General features: G+C 41.6%; 1 protein-coding gene across 1 annotated transcript in view; it reads right to left on the reverse strand.

Annotated features, from left to right (window-relative positions):
• The window catches only part of ANK3 (ankyrin 3), a 320808-nt gene extending 297691 nt beyond the window's left edge, over nucleotides 1-23117 (reverse strand). Inside the window, exon 1 of the mRNA XM_084845353.1 lies at nucleotides 22681-23117. Within this exon, the coding sequence (XP_084701479.1) occupies nucleotides 22681-22794 (114 nt within the window). The 5' untranslated portion in view covers nucleotides 22795-23117. The remainder of the gene's footprint in view (nucleotides 1-22680) is intronic.
• Between the last annotated feature and the right edge of the window lie 660 nt (nucleotides 23118-23777).

Genomic DNA, 23777 nt, shown 5'->3' on the forward strand with positions numbered 1-23777 from the left:
ATTTAGGTTTTGAAGAGGAATAGATTTATGAACTTCATGATTTTGCATAAATACTCACTCAGCATTAAGTAATGTTCATATCTTTATGATTGTGTGCAACTAAATAAATACAAGATTTCATATCGTCTAATATTTAATAAGCTACCATTCTCAATTTTTTCCCTTCAGTAAATTCCCTCCTTTGTTTTTTCTCTGCATATCTAACACCACTATCCTGTTTACTCTGAAATGAGTTCAATCGAGCGTATCCCCAAGTAAGCCTGCATAGGATCACAGCCTAAAGCAGCTTGATCTGTTCTTCTAGCACAATGCCTCTCAGAAGATATCTGTCAAGGTGACTGCCTCAGGACAATTCTTGAATGCAATGATACATTGACAGTGTACTGGGGGATGCCAGAGGGGCTGAAGTTTGCCTTGAAAAATTTAATCTGCCTCTTGGATGTATCCACCACTCTATGTCCATCACAACAAAGAAGTCCCAAGCAGCATTGACAGCTCTCTGCCAATATATGGTCAGTGACATCACTTGCGGGAGTAAGGAATGCTGGGATTCCCTAAGAAAGGCCACATGACAACTGATAGGCACAGAGGAATCTCAAGAACCATCACCATTGCCAAAAAGCATAGTCCCATCCCAAAGTCCTGAGTGTTTGTGCAAAATGGAGGGTGGAATACAGGAATATTACGGGGTATTCCCCAGTTGCATCAAGGATGCCTTCCTGGGCTCCATCAAACCTGGAGCGGGCCCTTGGCATAGTGGCCTCTGGTGGACATTCTTAGTGGCCTTACTCAGCAGCAGCAGCGCTTCTCTGATCAGTAGAATCAGCAGCTGCTATTTTATATTTCCTACAATGCCCTGGAGTGCCCAATGTATTGCTCTGGAACATTGTGGGAAATTTAAATGGTGGCTTTAGGCTGTGCTAGAGGGCCCTGTTGTGGTACTGAGCCCTCAGCAGTTGCCTGAAGATGCTGGGTGCTGAGAGAGAAACTACACTGTTGTAGTCTTCCTGCATCCTCATCTGGGGGTGGGGGGCAGATTTAGGGAAGACAGAGGGGAGAAGTCACCCCCACTCTGTGTTTGAGTCCACATGATTTATTTCTAAACAGCACCGATATTGCTGGTTGTTATGGAGTATTAAAAAAGTTACCACAACAAATGCTCCCAAAATACAGTGTTACAAATAAATTATACATATACTTTTAATCAAGTATAAGCCTTTGAACCCTGTTGTAAGTCTTTCCTTCCAGAATGACATTTCCTTCCCACCCCCAACCTTCCACCCCTGCCTAAAAGAGTATCTCTGCATCATGTAAAACCCCAAATTAACGTTTGAAACCCTTGGACCAAAACCTGTGTTAGCGAAAAGGTTGCTCTTTGATCAATGGACATTTTTGTTGTTGAGTCTCTTTCAGATCTACTTATCTTCACCTTCTTTTACATAGATTTTTTAAAAAATGCATCATCTGCTTTGATTAGCCATTTATACACTTTAAAGTGCTGGGGCAGATGGGGGAAGCCATGTACCTTTGAGTCTGACAACTGTTTGAAGCAGAGTGCAGCACCTGAAAAGCTTTTAGAGACAAGCTTGTTTAGACACAGCCTTTCTTGGGTTTTTGACCCAAAGCAGATTGTGCATGTGTCCTTTCAAGCTGAATTTATGTATCTGCTCAACAGTTATTCCTAATTGGAGCTATGGAAGTGAGGAAATGACCAGAACCCGTTAAATCTAGCTTCAAGAAGAATAACAGGGATTGTAGGAAATCACTGTGAAATATTGCTCACTTCACTGTTGCCAAGTCAAATGCATGCCATTCAAATAGTGGACATCTGATTTTATTTATCTTTTTAACCACATATGCAAACTGTGTAAATCAGGGATACACCTGAAGCAACTCCTCTAAAACCATGTGTATCTACATATCTTGCCAATACATATAGCTCTCTTCTGGGAACTTCAATATATACTCACTAATTGCTATGCTCGTGTGTATCTCCTCCTTCTGTTTGTGTGTGTAGAGTTACCCTTTTTCAGTAATAGAAGTGAGCAGGTCATCTAGCCCAATGGCATGCTGAATGCAGAATCTGCCATGCAGGATGCAACTACAGCATCCCTGACAGAGGGCCATCCACCTTCTGCTGGAATGTTGGGAACAGGCATTGGTGGACTTCCTTGTATCCACCAGAATTCCTTGTATCTGTTTTGTTGAAGTAGCAATACTTCAAGAAAAGTGTTTTGTTGATACTTTTGGGGTTGGGCTTGCTTAAAGGAGGAGAAGTGGGACAAGGACCAAAGCCAGCAGTATCAGCAAGTATACATGTGGTATTCTCCACATGTGTGATTTAACCACCTGCATTGGGGGAAAGTTTTCTTTTCCCTTTTCTGAGGAATGGTAGTAAAAATATTATAGCGTGCACTACAGATTCAGTCAGGAAATTAGCTCCAGATTAGCTCCAAAATATCACTCAGCTACTGAGTAGATTTCAACACAACTTTGAAAGCTAGTTTTACGGCAGTCATGCAGCAAAATAGAACAAAAAAAAAACACCTTGTAAACCTCTTTATTGTATCACATTGCATATCCAGTGATCGATGACAATGACATATGATAGCTTTGCATTTTTATGGACTTACATTTTGAAATATGCATCGATATTGTTATTGCTTTATAGCTAAGAAAAAGCAGATATTAAGTAACTTGATTCACGTTCTATATCAGTTCAGTTAAGGAACCAAACACACTCTGATGCTTTGAACAATAGCTATGATATTATTTCCAGATGTGGTAAAGAAAGTGGAACTTTAACTGAAGGACAGACCTGCTCTGAGCTGAGTTCTGTTCATGTGACACTCCTGCTGAAGGAAGAGAAGGGTGGTCTTTGCCAATTCCTCCTTCCCCTGCAGCCCCCTGAAAATATGCTCTGAAGGGTTGGGGGACCCTCTGCAACAGCATGGGAGGTGACATGGGGGGCCTTCAGGGGGAACTGGTGAACACTGCCTCTCCAACTTTTTCCATCAGGGAGCCTCCACTGGATGCAAGTCCATTCCACAAACAGAAGGCGCCCTTCCGTTTGAAGAAGGGTAAGTCTGGATCCAACCCAAGGTATATATGGCTTCAACATACATATAGGAACATGGACACAATGTAAATTTACTCTGGTTCATATTCAGGATGTTTTCACATAAGAACATGTACCACACCAAAGGTCTGTCTGGCCCATCATCCTGTTACTGCAGTGGCTAGGCAGATGCTATTTTCCCCCGTCCTGAATTTGAGACCTGTTTTTTTTCTCTTCCATCTTCTCTTCCAGTTGTTATTTTTAAGGCTACCCCTCTGGAAGTTTATGTTAATAATCAACCCAGCAGCTGCCACATGCTATATAATCATTACATTAAAGTTGACAATGGCCCTCCCCATGACATTTCTCATGCAATGGAAAAATGTTGTATAATATAGTGCAGAGTATATTATTGAATGAAATCTAAATATTATTTCCTGGGAAAGTTAATGTACAGTAATGTGCATACAAACACCGTTCCTATAACACATTTTCATAAGACACACCAACCAATGTGGCTCTATCAAGAAGCCTCTGGGTTCTATCACATTCCTCCGATAGTCTTAGTTTTTGGATCCATACTATGTTCCTGGCTTTCTGCTATCCTTTTCATTACTGACTACCTGGCTTTCTGACCTCAGTTTCCGACTACTGACTTTTTAATTCTTGAACTCAACATTGTCAGGCACTGAGCGCCAGGGAAGAAGGGGAAAGAGTCATTTCAACAGGTGGGTGGGCTGTAGCAAACCAAAGCCAGGCCTGCAGCAAGCAGGCTAAAATCTGTCAGGCGCAGATCAATGACTTGTAGCCTGCAGTGCAGAAGAAGATTGTGGTAGAGTTGTGTGCTTGTTTTAAAAACAAATGAAAAACAAAGTAAATGAGCTCCTTTTTTTCCATTCATTATAGTGATAAAACCGTTTGGGAATTCAAACCTATGAGTTATGAATGAAAAATCCATTTGTTTCTAACAGGATGACCTGAAGAAAAAGCAAACGAATGAATAACAAAACAAATGAAATATTTAATAATGAAGACAAATGGAATAACTCAACAACAACAAATAATCTACTGCATGCCCCTAAATCCTGTTTGCCCAAGAACACAAAGCTCCCAGATGGCCTGCTTTCTCCTAGTCTGAGGGGTGATCTAAATGTTCTGCTAATCACAAATAGTTTAGCTATGTGTGGTAGGTTTCCAGTGTAAGCAGGACCATGGCAATCTAGGACGGGGGTTAAACCTTTTCCCCCACCTGTTTTTTCCCCTGAAATTCTCCAAAATTGGGTCAATTGAGACTTTTCTTTTTTAAACGCTCCCCTGGCGTAGCCACAGTCTCAATTTGAATTGGGGTCACACACACTTACATCAGTGAAAGGAACTCTATCATGCATAGCTAGAATATGCATGATTACAAATAACGTCAAGTTTGACCCTCACTTTCGGAGAAAGCAGAAGATCTGGGAGCTTTACATCAGATAGTGGCACTGGATTGACCCTCTGGTTTCAAGTGACAAAAGGGTGCTGCTGTCCTGTTCTCTGGCCTGGTGGTGCAGGGAGCCAGTGTCTGATCTGCAGGACTCCTATTTTAAGCTTTGTGGTGTCTGACAAAAGTACCTATAGACTATGCATTTTGGTCCTGCCTTCCAAAGCTAAAGCTGCTTTGCATGCAGAGAGTCCCAGACTTACTCCCCAGCCTCTCCAGGTATAAGGTTCAGGTATCAGGTGATGTGAAAGACCTCTACTTGAGACCTTCGAGAACTACTGTCCATCGGATTCTAGACTAAATGGACAAATGAAAGAGCCTGACCAGGTGTGAGACAGCTTTCTATATTCCTATGACTTGACTCTAGAATCCCAATCCTGGCTGAAATGCCAAGTACTGACAGCAAGAAATATGAAGAACTGGGTTTTTCTTGCCCAAAATTCAACTTTTTTGAAACAAAGGCAACTAACATTGCAGGAAATAGTAGAGAACAACATGTTTCAGAATTAATTCGAAAAATATTTTCCTTCCTATGGAGGACTGTCCTACATAGATACTTTGATTGCACTCCTACTGTCATAGCAGATCTCTTCTCCCAACTGTCTTTTAATCTTTTCCTCCACTGGTAGAGAAAACAGCAATCTTTAGTTATTGGAATTTTTATTTCAACAGCTTCAAAGTGCTGGTTGTTTCAGATTAAATCAAAACAATCAGCACATTAATAAATTCTCCTTGAAGATGTTTTCTTTGCTTAGTTTGAAGAAGTGTACAAAGGAAAGTGTTTAACTTTAGTATATTTATTCAAAACAGAAGAGGAGTACTTTGACTCTCAAGAGATTTTATTGTACACACAGAAAAGGTATTGCATCAGATGAAGTGGACCATAGTCTATGAAGGCTTATGCCACAATAAATTTGTTAGTCTTTAAGATGCTACAAGCCACTTTGTTTTACAGTAAAATAGATTCGCACAGCCCTTCTCCCCAGTCCAGTTCAATTTTCACATTTTTACCACGAACCAAACCATTGTTCAGAAGCCTTTTTAAAAAAAGACTTCCATTGGCCTAAGATCTGAATATGCATTCAGAGGATCAATCAGGAAACAGGGAGTGATCTGTATGTAGTTACTGAGCAACAAGATAAGTCAAAATTCTAACTTTAAATGTTTGGCAATCACATTTGTATGAATACAATGACAAATGAACATCTATGAATAAAACATTCCTGAACTTTGTTATAATAAAAGAACTTTATTGCTGCCATATAAGGCAGACAACAATCTAGTCTTAGTTACCTCCTTCCAACTTATTGACATATTACTTCTGCAATTTGACCTTTGTAGGTGGCAATAATAGAAAGGGCCCCACCATCACACAGTACAGCTTGGTGGTGGTGGTGGTGGTGGGGCCCTGAGGGTTTTCAGGGCCTATCAAAAACCTTAACATGAATTTGTGTGGGTAGAATGAATGGGACATATTGTTGGGAGGCCTGGATGTCTGGTTATCTACAAGTGTTGGTCAAGTGGAAGGTCAATCACATGAAAAGTTACATTGTATAATGGTAGCCTTTAATAAAATGAGTGAATACACTTAGATGGTAGATGACTTCCAACAGAGGCAATATGATGACAGGATGCCATTTATTGTCATACGTCATTTTCAATGTCAGTCATGACTGAGTTTAGAAAGTCAACAGCAGATGCTTTGAAAGGAGCTGATATTGCATCTGATTTTAAAGTATGCCCTGTGAGCTGAGAAAGCCCACCCCAGCCATGAAAGCACTAGGTAACCTTGGGCAAGTCATTATTGTCTCAGACTCCCATCTGCAGGGCTGAGCCAAATGATCTCCAGCAACAAATTTCATTTGAAGGGCTGAAAAGTTTCCTGCAAGATCCTAAAAGTGTATCCGTTTCATGCCATTTTGCTGCTGTTCACAACTCAGCCCTGTGTTTTCTTTGAAAAACAGACCTCCTTCCATGTAACAGTGACATATTCACACAGCCAATCGGATTTAGCTATGTGATGACATCACTAAGGGCAACCGAACCTAATTCAGAGCAAAGGCAGTGCTTCCTGAAGAAGCCTTACCCTCATTTTGAAATGGTTTCATTTGCCCTCAGTGATACTGTCACATAGCCAAACCTGACTGGCTGTATGATTATGTCACTGTTATTAGGAAGAGAGGCTATGTATTGAACAACAAATGTTACTGAATCTGTCACTATTTGGGACTGCAAAAGGATTTAATGATGGAGTAATGTTGCTGCCACCTGAACGCCAAGTAGGGGGCAGAGAGACATGAATTGCCTGAAGGTGAGTTGGGGGGGTGTCATGCCTTCTCTCTGCGGTGTCACCCACCTACAAAATTACAGCAAAAAAGTCCACCAGAAACATCTCCAGGGGGTGTGTAATCTGACAGGGGGAGATATTGTTCATGAAATATGTCCCTGCATGTCTGCTTACCATACTCCATCCATAGGGACTATGATAATATAGTGATAGTAGCACTGACCCAGTTTACAATGTTGCTGTAAAGATAATTGAGATAATGTATGTTAACAAATATGGGCTTTTAGAAAAACCATGAGATAAATAGATGATGATGATGATGATCATTATCCTCATAATCACAATCTCTGCTATTATAATAATGAGAGCTGAAAGCCATGTGTAAGAAGAATTCATCTTTGGAAACTCATATGGAGTCAATGCGAGGAAATGTCTGCGAAGTCTAACTTCAAAACAACCACTATGTTTTTGATGCTGAAAACTGTCTGTGCTCAAAATGAAATGTGGGCCTCAACATTTATATTAGGGATTGTTTTGGTTACTGCTTCTGTTTACAGAATTTCAAAGGAAGTAATGGCTTAGTTCTGAAAATGTTCGTCTAATATTTAGATCTGCATTATTCCCACTTTGAAAACATGTCACTATTTAAAAAAAAATGCCAAGCATCAGGAACCAGTCAGTGGTAAAGGAATTGGAAGGAAATTATCACAGTATTCCTGCCTCCCAATCTATTTCTGAACACAGATCTTAACATAGAAGGTACTGGAGTATTTCAATAATTCTCCTATCTAATTAGGCTTGAAGCATGAAGGGAACAGATACCAAATGTCTGCCTCAAGCCATAAGGAAATGAGAGCAGTTTTTAACTGATGTGGTAGCCAGTCCTGGCATCACCATCTTCCAACATTGGCAGAAGGATGAAGACTGCTTTGCTTTTTCTCCCTTGGCAGAATTATTTTGAGAGGCAATGTTAAGTCAGTTCCATCTCACCTACAGGAACAGTAGAGAGTGGCCACTCTTCACCTCTTCGTCCGAAACAATTTGCCACTCTGCATTTATCTGACCACCATGGCCATATTTGGGTTCTCCCATGTTTATAAATGCACTAATGCAGTGTAGTGGATGTTATTGGACAAACATCCAATAACATCCAATGACCTGAGATCAAATCCTGACTCAGCCATGAAGTTCACTGGGCCAGCTGCTTTCTGTCTTCCTACCTCAAAGGGTTGTTGTGAGGATGAAATGGGATAATCTGAGATATGGGATCTGGACCTCCTTGGAGAAAGGAAAATAAAAATATCAAATACAAATGTTTACACACCAGTGTACTTCTGAGCTGCGTTTGGGGCTATCTCAACAATGTGAGAGCCATGTCAACATTGCATAACACTCCAGTATGTCAGAGAAATACAACAGTCAAGCTGGGAAAGAATAAAAGAAGAAACTCATGTATTTGCAGAAGGAGGAGAGAAAGAAAATAGTGATCTATAGAACTTAGGGAAAATATAGTGATATTTAGAATTTAGGAGAGAAATAGTGATATTTAGATGTTCTGGGCAGTATCCAACAGTGTTATTCCACAAACTCAAATAGAACTAGAAGAACTCTGTTGAATTTTTCAATTGTGCAAGTGGTTTTGCACACCCAGTTGTGCAAAACAAGTTGCACAAAAGTAATGTGCAAACACTCAGTGGGTTGTGCAAGCATAATACACAACCGCTTGCACAACTGTGCTCGCACAAATGTGATTTTATTTGGATTCTCCTCTTGTGCATAGTTTGGAACCTAGTTTTCGTTAGTGCAACTTCATTTTCATTAACCACATGATGCAGTTGGATACTGCCCTATGTTTTCCATGAAAGAAAAGGTGCACTCAGAAAGATACAAATGAAACTGAGAAAGAACTTCTCTACAAACCCCCTGTAGCTGTAGCAAAAAGAAAAGAACGACCAGTTGTGTCAAGGCTGAAGATAAATTATGTAAAAGGAGAACAGAAAATTGGCCACATGATTTAGTAAGCATGAGATAACTGAAAATGTGAGTAGATGCAGATTCAGTGGAGTGACAAGAACACACATACTGAAAATGTATTGCTACATATTGAAGTAGCAGAAAGAAAATTCAGACATCATGTAAGAATAGGACATTCAAAAACTTCCAAGTTTAAAGGTAAAAAAGAAATAGTACCACAATTAGAGAAGGAAACAAGGTCAAGAAATGATGAGAGAAACAATAGCCAACTTTAGTAAAGAAGGGTAAATGGCAGAAGAAAGTTAGAGCTGAAAATATGCCACAGAAAAGGAAGAACTGTAGCAAAATGATATTTTGATTAAAAGGACAAAAGAAGGTCAAGCACCATAGTATTTGCTGTAGAAGAAAAACACAGATCAAGATAATCGAAAGAGATGGGAGCACATGAAGAAAAAGGGATTATAGAGCCAGTGTGGTGTAGTGGCAAGAGTGTTAGACTAGGAGCTGGGAGATCCGGGTTCTAGTCCCCACTCAGCCATGGAAGCTCACTGGGTGACTTTGGGCCAGTCACAGACTCTCAGCCCAACCCACCTCACAGGGTTGTTGTTGTGAGGATAAAATGGGTAGGAGGAGGATAATGTAAGCTGCCTTGGGTTCTTTGCAAGAGGAAAAAAGGCGGGGTATAAATGCAATTAATTAATTAATTAATTAATTAAAATTACAAGGGGAAATTACATTTAAAACTACATTTGCCCACCTGTCAGGGCAGTTAGGTGGGTGACAACACAAGAGAGGGCCTTTTCTGCAGTGTCCCCACACCTCTGAAATAAGTTGCCACTGGGGGTCCGCCAGGCCCCATCATTGCAGGCCCTGAAAACTTACTACTTTACTCTGCCCTTCCCCAATTATGTTTTATCGGACTGGATTGTAGCTCCAGTTGTATGTGGTATGTTTTGTTTTTATGCTGGTGTTTGTTATCTTTCAGGGATGTTCACTACTCTTGCTGTTGTTACTGTTTTTATAACCATATCAGTTTTTATTATATGAGTTTTATTGTTGTACGCCACCTTGGGAGGGCTCCTGCCATGAAAGGCAGTAAAAAAACAAACAAACCCTAAAATGAAAGAAATAAACGATTATAGGTAGAGGAGGGAGGTAAGAGAAGCATGAATAACAGTAACATTACTCACAAAGTACTGACCGAGAGTCTAATAAGAAATGAGGAGGGCTTGGAGAAGAAGATAAGTGGAGAAGTGAATTAAAGGAACCCCAAAAAGCACTGTGGGGAATAAGTGAGAATGAGTATGTTTAGAGAAACTGGTTTTCTTAGAAGACTGAACATAAGTCTGAAATTAGTAAGATCAGAAAGACCACAGGACTTATGCCATGCACACTCAGAAGTATGAGAACAGCAGTGAAGGAAATGAATTAATCAGGACTAGGGAGGGGAAAGTGAATAAGAGTGCAGAAAGAAGAACATATACAGAATCAGAGAAAAGGCTTAACAGAATACTGGCTAAGAGTGGAGTAATTTGAGATGTAAAAGAATACGTATTAGTTAATGCATAATAATTAAAAGAAACTGTCTTAACAAAAGGAGAGGAAACAAAGATGAAAGAAGAAAATTACCAAACAAACAAACAAACAAACAAAAGGAACAGCTGAGAGATCCAGTCAAGAACAAGAATATGTAATAAATGAAATCAAGAATATGTTCAGGAAGGTGGATAGGAGGAGTGACATGAACAAAATGACTGAAAGAACTATGAAGCGGAGTCAAACACCAAGCAGACCAAGAGTGGGCAACCCACGGACCTCCTGGCAGGCTCTGCTTGAGCATTCCCTGCCTGGTCAGGAGCGGGATCCACAGTTGGATCTGTGGCCTTTCAAAAGCCTTCCTTGCCCATGTGGGGAGAAGTAGCCCTTTCCTGCCTGAGCAAGGAGAGAAGAACACTTTGAAAGCCCAGTTCTGGCTAGATCTTTCAAAGTGTGTGCGCGTGCGTGAGGGAGAGGGAGAGAGCGCAGCGCTCTGGGTGTGAATGGACGTATGTGTGCCTGAATAAACTGATATGTTTGTGGGGGAAAGAGAAAGAAAGCGTAAGGTGGTAATGATCTTAAGGTCTTAATACTGACCCCACACTGTCTCTTACCTAAGTTCAGCAACACTCCACACTGTTTTTTTCTCTCTCACACTTTTTTGAGATTCTTAAGAAAGAGAAAGAGAGATAAATAGTGTGGAGTGGTGGTTATGTGCCTAAGAGGGAGAGGGGCGAGGGAGGGGGGAGGTGTGGCTCCAGCCTCACCCTCCACTGGCCCTAGCCCTGCACACTACCACCATGCAGCCCCCAACCAATTCCCTCCAAGAGAATGCAGCCCTTGAGGGGGGAAACGTTGCTCACCCCTGAAGTAGATGGATCAGGGACAAGGTCAAAATGAATAGTAAACACACCTTGAATAATAAAGAGAACAAGGCAGAAAAAGAAAAAAAAACAGGTCTCAAATTCAGAAGAAAGTGAAAAGGCGAGACTCGGGGGCGGGGTGCTAAACAGTAGTGACAAAGATGATGTTGACAGAAAAGCTGGACTTGAATGAAACTGAAAAGAAGTGAATGAGCAAGGAGAGAGTGGTCAAGGCTGCTAGCAGCGCATAAAAATAAGATAGCACCATCAAACTGCTCCATAACCCCATGGTACGTGGAGAATGAGTAATAGAAAAAGTTTCCATTGAACAACCACCTCATCAAGTCAGACCTTGAAGTTTGTAACAAAGTAAGTATTAATTAATGGGGAACAGAGTCTAGAAATTTGGCACATCATCAATACTAGCTTTTTATACTATTAAATTACAGGGGCATCACTTCTGAGAGCAAGGTTTAGACTGTCTTCTACTTTTTGAACTAGCTTTAGGGCTACTTCACATGTTAAGGGGAGCACTGCAGGTATGATATGACTGTGGGTACCAGCTATTTCTGAAGTGTGGGAAGTGGACCCCAGAAACCTGTGTAAGATGGATGAAACAAACTGACAAATGCAAATGATGCCCTGGGACTCAGACCTAGCAGGGATGCCCTTGTGATGGTGCCGCATTTCCCTGAGATTCAACACACAGCAACTTAAGAGAGGGCGTTCTCGAAACAGGCACCCACGATTGTGCAACTCCTTCCCCCCTCATATATGGTTGGTGTTGAGTCTTACAAGCTTTCAATGGCAATGAAACTCCTACCTGTTCACCCAGGATTTAGACTGAATCTGTGCTGTTGTGTCTCATAAACTATTATTTATCTGTGTTTCTGTTCTCCCATTTTACTGTTTTATCAGTCGATGTTTGTACAATCTTTATGTTGTCAAGCAATCAATTTTTTCTTCTGTGTTTTAGCAGCCTGTATAGTTCCATTCTGTAAGGCTAGGCCTGCATGTCTTCGTTAGGCCACCTGGGTATGTTATCATGCCATCGCTGGCTTCAAGGCTACAGTAAAAACATTCATTAACTGGGCTGAACAAGTTCAGCAGAGGGTTGGTGAGAACTTTCTGCCGCCGCTCCAGAAAGCCTGGGGAGATTGTTTCCAGTTAGCTTCTGATTAGCTAATAGGGATAACCTCAGATATGCTAAAGGCTTTGGGGTATAAAACCAAGAGGAGAGGGAAACACCTTGGTCTTCATTTGCTTTCGTTTTGCTCTGTCCAAAGTTTGCTTTGGAAGGGTTGCTTTCTGAAGTCCTGTTCTATTGAAGACCCATGCCTCTGGTACATATAGGCAGTTGTCGTCAGTTTTGCCTTGTGAGTATTTTTTCCCAGACCTTGCTCTGGTTCTTTTGTATACTATTCTCTTTCCCTTTCCCCTTTCTGTAAATAAACTTGCATAAATGAATGTGTGTGCTTCATTCCAATTGGCCTTGGTATGAAGTCCAGAGCTTTCCTCTTGGTTATTTCTACTGTTTAAGGTTTCAGGTCTAGAATTTTGAAATACAGGCTGTAAGCTTGGGCCCTTGTTTCATAAGCCTTAGGGGTGTTGTCTGAGAGTCCCCTGGCTCAGGCTGAGTTGTATGTGAGGGGTGGTGGCAGCCTACCTTGCTGAGTTGGTGTTCAATCCAAGCAAGCTTTTGTCCCTGCCTACACTGCTGGGAGTTAGGTTATCTGCCCTTCCGCCCCTCACAACTGTGTTCTATTGGTTTTCTTCCCCACTTTGGGATTATTTTATAGTGAAAAGCGGGTATTAAAAGCTTGCTTCCCTCTCCCCACCCCCAGAAAATATCTACTCCAACTACCAGTGTAGAACTAAAGGGAGGCTCTGGCCCCATCTTTTGGGTTTTTCAAAATAATTATTATAACAACTATTGCTTGTAAGCCACCTTGGGAATTATTCGATTGAAAGCGCGAGTATAAATCCTCTAAATAAATTAGAAATAATAAATAGTGGAGCAGCTATCACCCATTGTTGAAGTGCGTTAAACAAATACTTCATTTAGCAGTGCTAGCGGTAAATTAAAGTTTTTCGCACTTTCTTGGTAACCAGTGTATAATGGCTAGTGTTGAACATAGACACAAAGGCTGGTAGACATGGGCGTGGTGGGGAGCGGAGGACCAAGGAAAAAATCCCAATTTTTAATATATTTTTTTCCAAATTGAAATATCATAAAGTGAAAAAGAAGGGAAGCAAAAAAACAAAACAAAAACACTTTCTTATAAAATATGTTTCTTTCAAAACCATCAGTGAAAACTTTTAAAAACAGTGCTTTAGGATGCAGTCCTATGCAGGTTTAGACAGAAAAAAGTCCTACAGCTCCCAGAATCCCCCAGTCAGCCATGCTGACTAGGGAATGCTGGGAGTTGCGGGACTTTTTCTTGTCTAAACATGCATAGGATTATGCCCTTAAAATACTATTTGTTACACATTAAATTCATATGCAATTCTCTTTACATCAGAAGTGGGAAACCTGTGGCCCTCCAAATGTTGTTGGACAGCAGCTCTCATCAGCCTCAGCCAGCATGGTCAATAGTAAGAGATTATGGGAGTTGCAGTTCAGCAATATCTGTGGGGCCACAAGTTGCCAACCCCTGTCTTACATCCAAGATTCAAAGAATCCAAATTAGTGATAACAGTGCTTCTACATTTGACTGAATGTTGGAAAAGTACCTTTAAATATTGCAAAATTCAGAACATATTCAGGTATTTGGTGCAGGAATGCTATCTGAGAGTCTGCCAAATGTATAGCTCTAATGATATGGGACAAGCCCTCTGATTCTTCTTGCTTCTCAACTTGCCTGAAATTCCTGTATTCCACACATCAAGTGAAATAAGCTGCTTGATAACCTACACTCACACAATCAAGGAAATAACATGTGAAAAGTATCAAGAAGCTTGTTTCAATTCTTGCAATCCTTCCATTTTCTAAAGTTCATGAAGTTCAAAATGGCAGTTCAGAATAAGGAGTTATTGATATTTCAGACATTAATTTTGATTACAGAAATAAACCTGAGTTATGATAGAATGTTCAAGGATATACGATTTACTCTGATGGAGCATGATATCAATCTAAAAAAAAAATAAGTTTTATTAATTTTATTGATCTACCATTATTGTATATGTAATTGAACTCTTCAATAACATTATGAGTATGGCTGAAAATGTATTGTTACTTGGTAATTACATTACACTACTTTAAACATTCCTATAATGTAATGTATTTTCTGAACTTTTTCTCTAAAACTACATGCATTCTCTTTCTGTAGAAAATTGCTGAGGTCTACACATCTTGTTTCTAAACCCAAAGAATCAAACCCTCCTTTTATTTACTACTATGTTAATGGTTTCTGACGGGCAAAATACCTTAATAGTGCAGCAGCTAGTAACTCAGTTGCTAACACTGCATATATCTGTAATTGCTCTTTAATAAAATGAAGGCAATTTTACTCACAAAGGGGCTTGCATGCATACGATTGCACTACGCATTTCATAAATATACTAAGCAGTAGACTTTTATGGGTAAACTAAATTTTACTTTACCACTCTCAGAACATGAAATGTTATGTGAGTTTAGGTCTGAATGCAAAGGAAGTATTGCATACATTTCAATTTCCCCTAATGGTCTATTTACCTACTGCCCCACCCAAACAACCACCCCCACCCAGCAAAAGGGACTTTCCTATGGCTTCAATGTTTCTAGATATTTTATATCTCTTCTTGCAACAGATGGACCAGGGGTTCAAAATCCTACTCAGTTGTGGAGCTCACTAGATGAGCTTGTCTCAGGCAGCTTAACCTACTCCACAGGATAGTTTGTGAGGATAACATGGAATAGTCCTATAGCTGCTTTAAAATCTTTGGAGGAAGGGTTGGATACCAACAGACAAATAAAAATAAATAATTTTAGAATAACATCCTGATTTGTAACAAATGTTGGTCATTTTAAAGATTCTCTTCTACTACATTTTATCAACCACATCACACTCCTTATTGTTTATTTATTTAAAGAATTTTGTCCCACTCTTCAGTCAAAAAGGAACCCAAAGCAGCTTACAGATCAATAAAAACTAAGAGAGTCCCTGCCCCTCAGACTTGCCATCTGAAAGAGCAACACAAAAGGAAAAGGGCTGGGGAGGGAGGAGGAAAGACGCAAACTCAGGCATGACTTCTTAAAGTTATACAGTTCTTATAACAACTAGCTCAGATAGAAATAGCTCAGGAAAACAAGGAGCCAAATAGAGCTGGTATCTCAGTAGAACCAATGAAATGGCCCTGCCTTCCTTCTCTCGCTCTGCTGCAGCCTGATGGAATAGCTGCTGCTAGAAGACAGTTATCATCAGGTTTATCAGGCCTTGAAGAACATGGCTGTAATTCACAAAGCATTCCTGCTGCTTCACAGCTCCTCTGTCCTAGGGTTCAGCAATGGCAGCCCCTGATTCCCTGAATGACGCAGCTTGCCTGCCTTCACAGTTGTCAACCCAGATGGAATAGAGGGCTGTGGAAGGATCATCGGATGTGGCAAGGAAAATTTGGTCTTAACCTACCACCTCGTTCTCACTGTGATAATCAATCTGTGACTGGGCTGTACCACTTCAGACTGCATGACTGCATTGGGCTCACATGACTGAATGTCCCAGAGTGTAAGAAATCTCCTGAACACAGAAAGCGAGATGTCATGGAGAGGGGTCACAGCCTAGCTTTCTCCTTGACCTCTTTGTTCTCTCGATGAAAGGATTTTTTAAATATATGCCAATCCTTGATACAGATTAAATTTGACCCTTTAGCATAGCACAAGTGGACAAAATGGCCTTTAAGGATATCAAAAAATGGCTACATAAAAACAACCATAGCAGGAAGGCAAAATTCTGAACTCTCATGGTGCCCACAGCCTTCCAAACAGCATGTATGAAAATGAAAATGGAAAACATTTCCCACTAGTTCAACATTGCACAAGTGTCTGCAAGCAAGACATACATTTTTATCCAACAATTATAATCAACCCTACCTCCCCCAGCATGAAAACCCTTCTGTCTTTAATAGAATCTTGGCAGTGAAATTAACAAACCCATTCTCAATGTTGGGCACATGGGAAATTAAATCTAGTTTCCTTCGCACAGACGGTGCATAAACTAGGGCAACGGAGAGAAAAGGCATATAAATAATGCTTTCCCTTGAAGATATCTTCTGAACAAAAATATTGTTTAAGGATAATAGCTTACCTTTTAAAAAATTTAGACACTTCACACTGAGAACTTTGCTCATGAAATGGAAGGCAGAATGTGTCCTTTAAGTCTTGGAATACATTAGGATGAGTGATGCTGGGGAATTTTCTCCCGCCATGCCTGAGCTGTCAGCTCACCTTAATTATTAATCACTATCCTCCTCCTCATTTCTACACAGCAGTCTTTCCCAACCTTTGGTCCTGAGATGCTGTTGGACTACAACTCCCACAACCCCTAACCATTAGCAGAGGATGATGAGAGTTGTAGTCCAACATCTGAAGACCCAAGGTTAGACAAGGCCGCAAGCGTTTCAATCCTGCTTTATAGCTCTCTGTTTATTGTTCCTCATTAAAAACTCTATGAGATCCAGGTGAGGATGAAAGACAGCCACGCCACCCCATTCAGGCATCCGGAGTTAAGGAGTCATGTACGCCTGAGGGGGGAGCTCTGCCCCCCACTGCCATCCTCATCACCCTCCACTTCTTCTACACCGGGGACCCTGTTGTATCCACGTAGGCTCCCCACACAATTTAGACTCCTGATTTTCTAGGGGAAGCCTAATACAGATAAAAAGGACCCCCAACACAGAAGTTCCCCTCAACATGTGGAAGCCAATGAGGACAGCAGCAGGGGTGGAACTAGCATGCTTGTCCCCACTCTCCCCCCTTGCGTGTTCATTATTCCCTAAAGCAGGACACTTGAATCGGGTTAGTGATTTGACCAGCTCTAATCCATGTCTCCCCGCCTTATCTTCTGCCAGACACCCAACCTGCAACTCAGAAGCGTACTGGATGTCTTTGCCTGTTCATGATGAAATAATCTTGAGTTTAGCTTTGGCATTCTTGGAGGCTAAAATAGGCACGGAATATAAAATGTTAGTTTGTCTTCATCTCTTTCTAGCAGAGGCAGCTACTGGAGGCAGCGTGGATTTTGAGAACTATTGAATGTGGAAGAATGAGGGGCAGACAGATCTGATCCATGGGACACAACCCACCCGGAATTCTCCTAGGCAGGAGCCACTGAAATGAATATGTGTTTCCACTCGTTTCAGTGAGACTTTTGCAAGAGAATTTCCTAGTGGATTTTATCCTAGTAGGAGGGGGGGAAAGGATTTTCCACCTCCGGCACCACAGTGCCTTGAATTGGTGCCAAAAGATAAGCCTGTATGGATCCTATTACATTCATCTGAAGCCAAATGATTGGTTTTGTTGCTCATTCCTTTGAGCCAGTCACCCCAGCACTCAAGGCTATGCAGTAAACTCATATCCTCACATAGTCTCAATTATGCCCTGACATACAGATGGGGGTGAGTATCTTGCTGGGGTAAGTTTACTGACATGTGAACTCCCTCATTCAAACACGCTGCTCCCATTTCAAGTTGGGTCCAGCCCGTTCCGGGCTAGGCCTGACTCAAAATGGGTTTCAAACTCCCCTCCCTGTCATTCACCAGCTTTTCCCTAACTCTGGGAAACGCAGCATAACAGGAAGTGGAAAGCAGGCCAAGACAGGTCCCTTGGCTTCAAATGCCAGGCTTCCCTTTAAAATGTAAAGGATTCGGGTTTCAATGATGAAGAAGGCTTGCTTCTTCTCTCCTTAGCTGCAAATGACGTGCTCTGTGCATCATTTTCTGCTCGGGATCATGGAGCTTGTAGTCAGCTGAGGAGAGGCCCCATAAGGCCTGTTCTGGCCTGCTCTCCTGCCCTCCTCTGCTGTGTTACCCCCCCCCTTTCCCCAGGTAAGGCTTTCCTTTTCCTTGGGGAGGGGAGGCTGGCAGGGAAGGGGGAGAATCAAGCTTTTCAAGTTTTTGGTTTTAGCAATCACCCCCCTCCCCTTTCAAATTTATTATTTCTAGAATGCTGAACATGGCACTTCAGGCCTTCCCATCTCTCCATATTCCTTATCACCAACAGAACACAGATCCTTCTATCGATAACCCCCATCTCATTCCTGCTGCCTTGGGTCTCCTGGCTTTTTGCCCTCCAAACTCTGTGGATTCACGACCCACCATCACACACACCTCAGTCCTGCAGCTTACTGGCGCTCCTGTCTCTAGGCCATATGTGGATTTCCCCCAACCCAGTTAACCCTACATTCCATTTTCCTCATATGCTTTGTTTGTTTGCTTGTTTGTTTCTTTTCATCATTTCCCTCCCACTCAACAGTTCAAAGGGATCACAAATATTCTGCACACTCAAACTGCCATGATTTGCTTGGTGCTCTTGTGATTTTCTGAACAATATCACCGGATACATGAGTGCCCTTGGAAATTCCCAATTTTGCAGTGCAGTTAGCCTTTTTGCAAAATTATTATTACTATCATTGTTGAAATTTGCGTTGTGCATGTGTCTGCACGACACCACAAGCTTTCAAACGATGGGGGTGGGGGGAAGAGATGGGGAATGGTTTGGCTCAGCTCAACAAGTCCATGCAACAGCCAAGCTGTCTGCAAGCTGCCCACAAGCCCCTGGGCTCCCTTCCTCAGGCTTGCCTTGCTGTGCTTCTCATCCTCAGCCAAGGGGGAATAGTGGAGCTTCATCAGCTGGGGAAAGGCGGAAATCAGGGGCAGAAGCTCAGCATGAGGCTTCCAGGCCTCTTTTGCACAATGGTGGAGAACCGGCTGGTGTTCTGTCCTACACCAGGATTTGACCAAGGCCCCCAGGCTAAAGCCTCTCTATATGGCAGAGTTCTTGTGTGCCATGGTAGAGAGAGGGTTGCAGTTTCTGCTGCTGCTGCTTTCTACCCTCTAATTAACTCTTTCCTTTCAGAACTGCTGCATGCCCATCTCCTAGCCCCAGTGCACCTGCTCTTTTCACATGCAGTGATTTCTATGGGAGGCGCTCCAGATTAGGCCTATCTGAAGTTGCACCCCCTCCCAGGAAATCATTGTATCCTTAATACCAGATGTCTAAGAACCCAAACATAGTAACTTTGTACATGCTCTGGGGAACCATCTTGTATCGTCACTTCACATGTCCCCAAAACATCTAAAAATGTGAACATCTAAAATGAAAGGTGCCATGATCCAAGCTTGTCTAAAGTCATGCCCTCTTCCTTGGGTTACAGAATGGTGAGGGCAGAGAATTCTGTATATGCCCCACACAGCACTCTCTTCTTATTGATCCTTCACAGTCCCAAGCCATTGATGAACACATACCCAGATCCATACTCTTGGTGTTTACTAAAATGGATCAGAAGAATAACTTCTGCTTCACTCATTAGCATATATAAATCTTAAAAATATGGCACATAGATCACATTGGTGAGACCTATCAGTTGGCTCTGCCCACTGGCCCAATACAGCCCTACTCTTCACACCCTGGATTCCTCCCCCTAGGTGTAGCCTGGTGTATCCTGAAGCATCTCTACTTTCATCTGTCAAATGTTGAAGTGGATGGCATTTTGACTTAGTCAATGGCTGGCCAGGGAAGGGGATCATTTACAGGCAGGCAACAGCCAGTCTATAGCCTGTTATATAACACAGGACTGAATCATCACAAGGATTTTAACTTGGCCAAGTCCAGCGCTTATACCTAAACATACCTAAATTCTCACTGATTTCAACTTTACCAGAAGTTGATTTGAAAATAGTTAACTGCCTGCTGATGTTTTCAGAGCAAGGCTTGAGGGAATTCTATTGTAAACTAAGAGGCCTTAAAATATAAGGTGTGAAATTGCTTTCAGGGATCCTAATAGTAGATGGGAATAATGTCTACCTGGTGCTGTTATTAACAGGCTATGAAAGCTCTTCAGTTCTGCAAACTGAAATCACAAGGTTGCATTTCTGTTGCTTCAGTTCCCCAGGGACTCCAGCCCATACCAATGTTTTAATGCAGTTGGAAGCCTCCCAGAAAGTATTTCTAATATTGTTCAGGTAAAGGGCTAAAGTTGACCATCATTATCATGTGACTGCCTGGGGTGGGTTAAAATGCTTTACAGCTTGTTTGTGGGTCTGAAGTGACTCACAATTCATAGTAAAAAGGGGAGGCTAATTAAAAAGAAACCCAACCACCACCTTAAAAGTACAGAGAGAGAAGTCATGGATTCCATGCTGCACAAAGGAAGGTCAGAATGGTTCTTGCTACAATCAATGTGCATCCTGGTTGGATCTGCAAATGCACCAACATTAACCCCCATTTTCCATATCAAGTCTACAGCCTCTTTTTAGTTTCCATTCTTTAAATAGATTCATCATGTCCTTACCCACCCCACAAAAAGTGCAGGACAAAATAAATACATGTCTAATGGTCAGATTCACTGCCCTGGGAAACCTTTCTCCCATAACACAAATATTGAAAGAAAAAAAATAAAATCCATGAGATTTATGATGATTTGGGGGCTTTCTTTTTTAGTCTATGGCCCACCCTGGTTGCTAGGAGATGTCTCTTCTAAGACATCACGTTGTATAAACAATAAAGCATTTCTGTTGACAAAGCAATTGTCCACATCATTGAATCAAGAGGCACTTATTGGCATAGTCACGCCTGCCCTCCTCCTCTTCTACATTCTGCTTATATGCCAACATGAATGAGCACAAAGGCACCACACGCTTGCTATTGTTAAACTTAAGGCTACTTAAGGAGTCACCCCACTATCTACCCCCCCTAAAAAAAGTTAATTGTAAAACTATGCATTTCAACCCTAATTCCAAACATGCACACATGTTGGGAGGTGACCCCTCTTTGAGGACTGCGTTTCTTTGGGCATTTGGGGGAAGGAGCCCTTGAAACTAACAATTCCCCAAGTCTCTTTTAACCATAAAATAAAGCCAGGGTGGGGATGGGGGTATCATAAACATCTTAACCTTGCTTTTGAAGTGAAAAGGCTTGCTAATGCAACCTTCAGGGCTGTTTTTACTCCCATCAGTGCACCTATGCATAAAAAAACCAAAAGTATTCACTAAAAAGAAAGGCTGTCGATGTCCCTTTAAATGGAATACCCATAGCTTACATGCTGCAGTACACTCTGACTGCAGCCATCTATACACAGCCTTCTAATGGTTTCAATGTACCAGAAGGCTCCTTAGTGCTTTTTTCATTATGCTCAACAGTGCTTTTTGCAGAAAAGAGAGGGGAGTGGAGAGGAAGAAAGCTGAGGCAATGAGAAGTTGCTATCCAAGCCAGAGAGACACATATGTACAGAGGGAATTTACAATGTGTCCTTTAGGGAAACACATGCATCAGTGCTCAGAACCCATTAGGTTATTCACCCCTTAGGGAATATCACAAAGGCACATAAAAATGCAACATAACCTCATTCATGAGTTCAGACTATAGGCATCTGAGCTATTTTAAAAAGAAAATTCACAGCCATTAATGACCAGGAAACCACCCGTGGGCCTTTTCTGGTGCTTAAAGTATCCTCTTAAAGGGCAAGCCCACACAGCCCTCAAATAAAGCATCTTTATTTAGGATTACACCACTATCCTCCACTATTGTGTTTTTATAGCTGATGTTAGGAGGGAAAATAAGAGCCACTTGGCTTCAGTCAAAATTCAGCAAGAACCAGTGCAGTGGACTGAAATTCCCAGGACCCACATTGCCCGAAGTACCCCTGCATCCATGGTAATTACACAGCAATGGGGGCGGGGGGAGAGACAAGGGCTCTATGAGCTCAAACCCATCTTTTAACCTAACAAAAGAAAGTTGATACCATCAGTTGATTTAGATATTATTCCCCAACAAAATAGGCCCACAAGTTAAAAGACAAATGCTGCAACATCTCATTCAATGGTTTCTGTTTAAATGGATGCATTCAAAGACAAGCATGTGACATAGTCCCAGCACAAAGAAAACATCTATTTTTGTACACATTAACACCAACAGGCTACATAATCCACTTTTTCCCCTCATGAGATCTATGCAGGTTATTTGTTTAACCGGTGAAATTACCATTTCTGGGTTTATATTGAGCTTAACAGGAGCCTCACATCCCAGACAATGTGATGATCTGCCTTGAAAAAGAAACGTACACCACCACCTGTGCTGTCACTGCAATAAGTCTAGAATCTGACTTTAAAAACCCATTTGCCTTTCAAAGCCCCCCCCTTCCCCCCCGAGTTGTGGTTCAGTGACATTTCACAGTCTTAACAATTACCCACAGTCACTAAGTTACAAGATCTCTGACAACTCACACTGCAGTGGGGGCAAAGTAAAACAAAGGAATCCATGTAAAGAATTTGTAAGTACAAATAAAGGTACCTTTTTCTTCCGATCCTTGGATCTTTTCCTGTGTTTCCTCTTTTTCTCATTTTCTTCTTCAGGGTTAAGTTCTAAATCTCTGTTTTTCTTGATCTGTGATGCTGCATGAGCCATGATGCATTAAGGACACCCTTTGCAACAGTCCTTCCTGGTATATAAGGTGATATCCTCAGGCACCTTTAACCAGCTCTTATGAGCAATGCCTGGAAGAAAAGCTTTGGCCAGAGCCAGGAAGACATTCAGGATTCAAAGGTCTCGACGAAGCTGGCAGATGCTACAGAAATCTATGCTTGCAGATATCTTCCTGTACCTTTCTGTACCTGAACCTTGACAAAATAGTGCAGCCATCCTAATGCATTTAATGTAATGAGGAAGACAGCTGGGACAGAGAAAGCTGTATTATGGCTGTATCCCCTGCCACCAGCTGGAAGTGTCTAAGTGATTCCACTGAAGGGGGTATGCTGGAAATGATGGCTTCCTCTTAGAAATACTCCAGAGCAACCACTGCTCTCGCATCAGTGTTTTTCCTCAGTAATCCTCAAACCTATTTTAGAAATCCACCTCCTATAAATGACAGTTACGATTTATACTCCCTTACTTTGTTTTGCATGGTAAGCCACTTAACCCACAATGAAATGGAGCAGCTCCTACTTTAGATTAACTGCTGATGGTGACAAATAAATAAATAAATAAATGTTTTTCCCCCATTTTACCATGGAGACCCTGACTGCATAATGCAGAAAACAATGCATGCATTGCTATATCTTAACAGTGTATCCTTTATGCTGAATATTCACTCTCGCTGCAAGGATTACAGAAAGCACTGTTGTCTTTTTTCTAACGCATGCTTATTACAACACATCTTTAGAGGGGGAGCAGGGGAAGATGTGATCATACTCGTGTAGGAAACAGGCATTTAATTCATCTAAATTTCCTGACAGTTTTCTCTTATGTGATCAAAGGGGTGGGGGGAGGACCCCACCCCCCACAACAACCAGGAATCTGTGTTACAAGTTACAAGTCCTATTTCCATGCACTCAGCAATGTAGATGGAGGCTTTTATGTCAGAGTTTGCTTCAATCACCTTGCTATTTTTG

Source organism: Heloderma suspectum, chromosome 3 (genome assembly GCF_057233095.1).
Source record: "Heloderma suspectum isolate Gila_16-S chromosome 3, 16-S_ref, whole genome shotgun sequence".
Lineage (NCBI taxonomy): Eukaryota > Metazoa > Chordata > Lepidosauria > Squamata > Helodermatidae > Heloderma > Heloderma suspectum.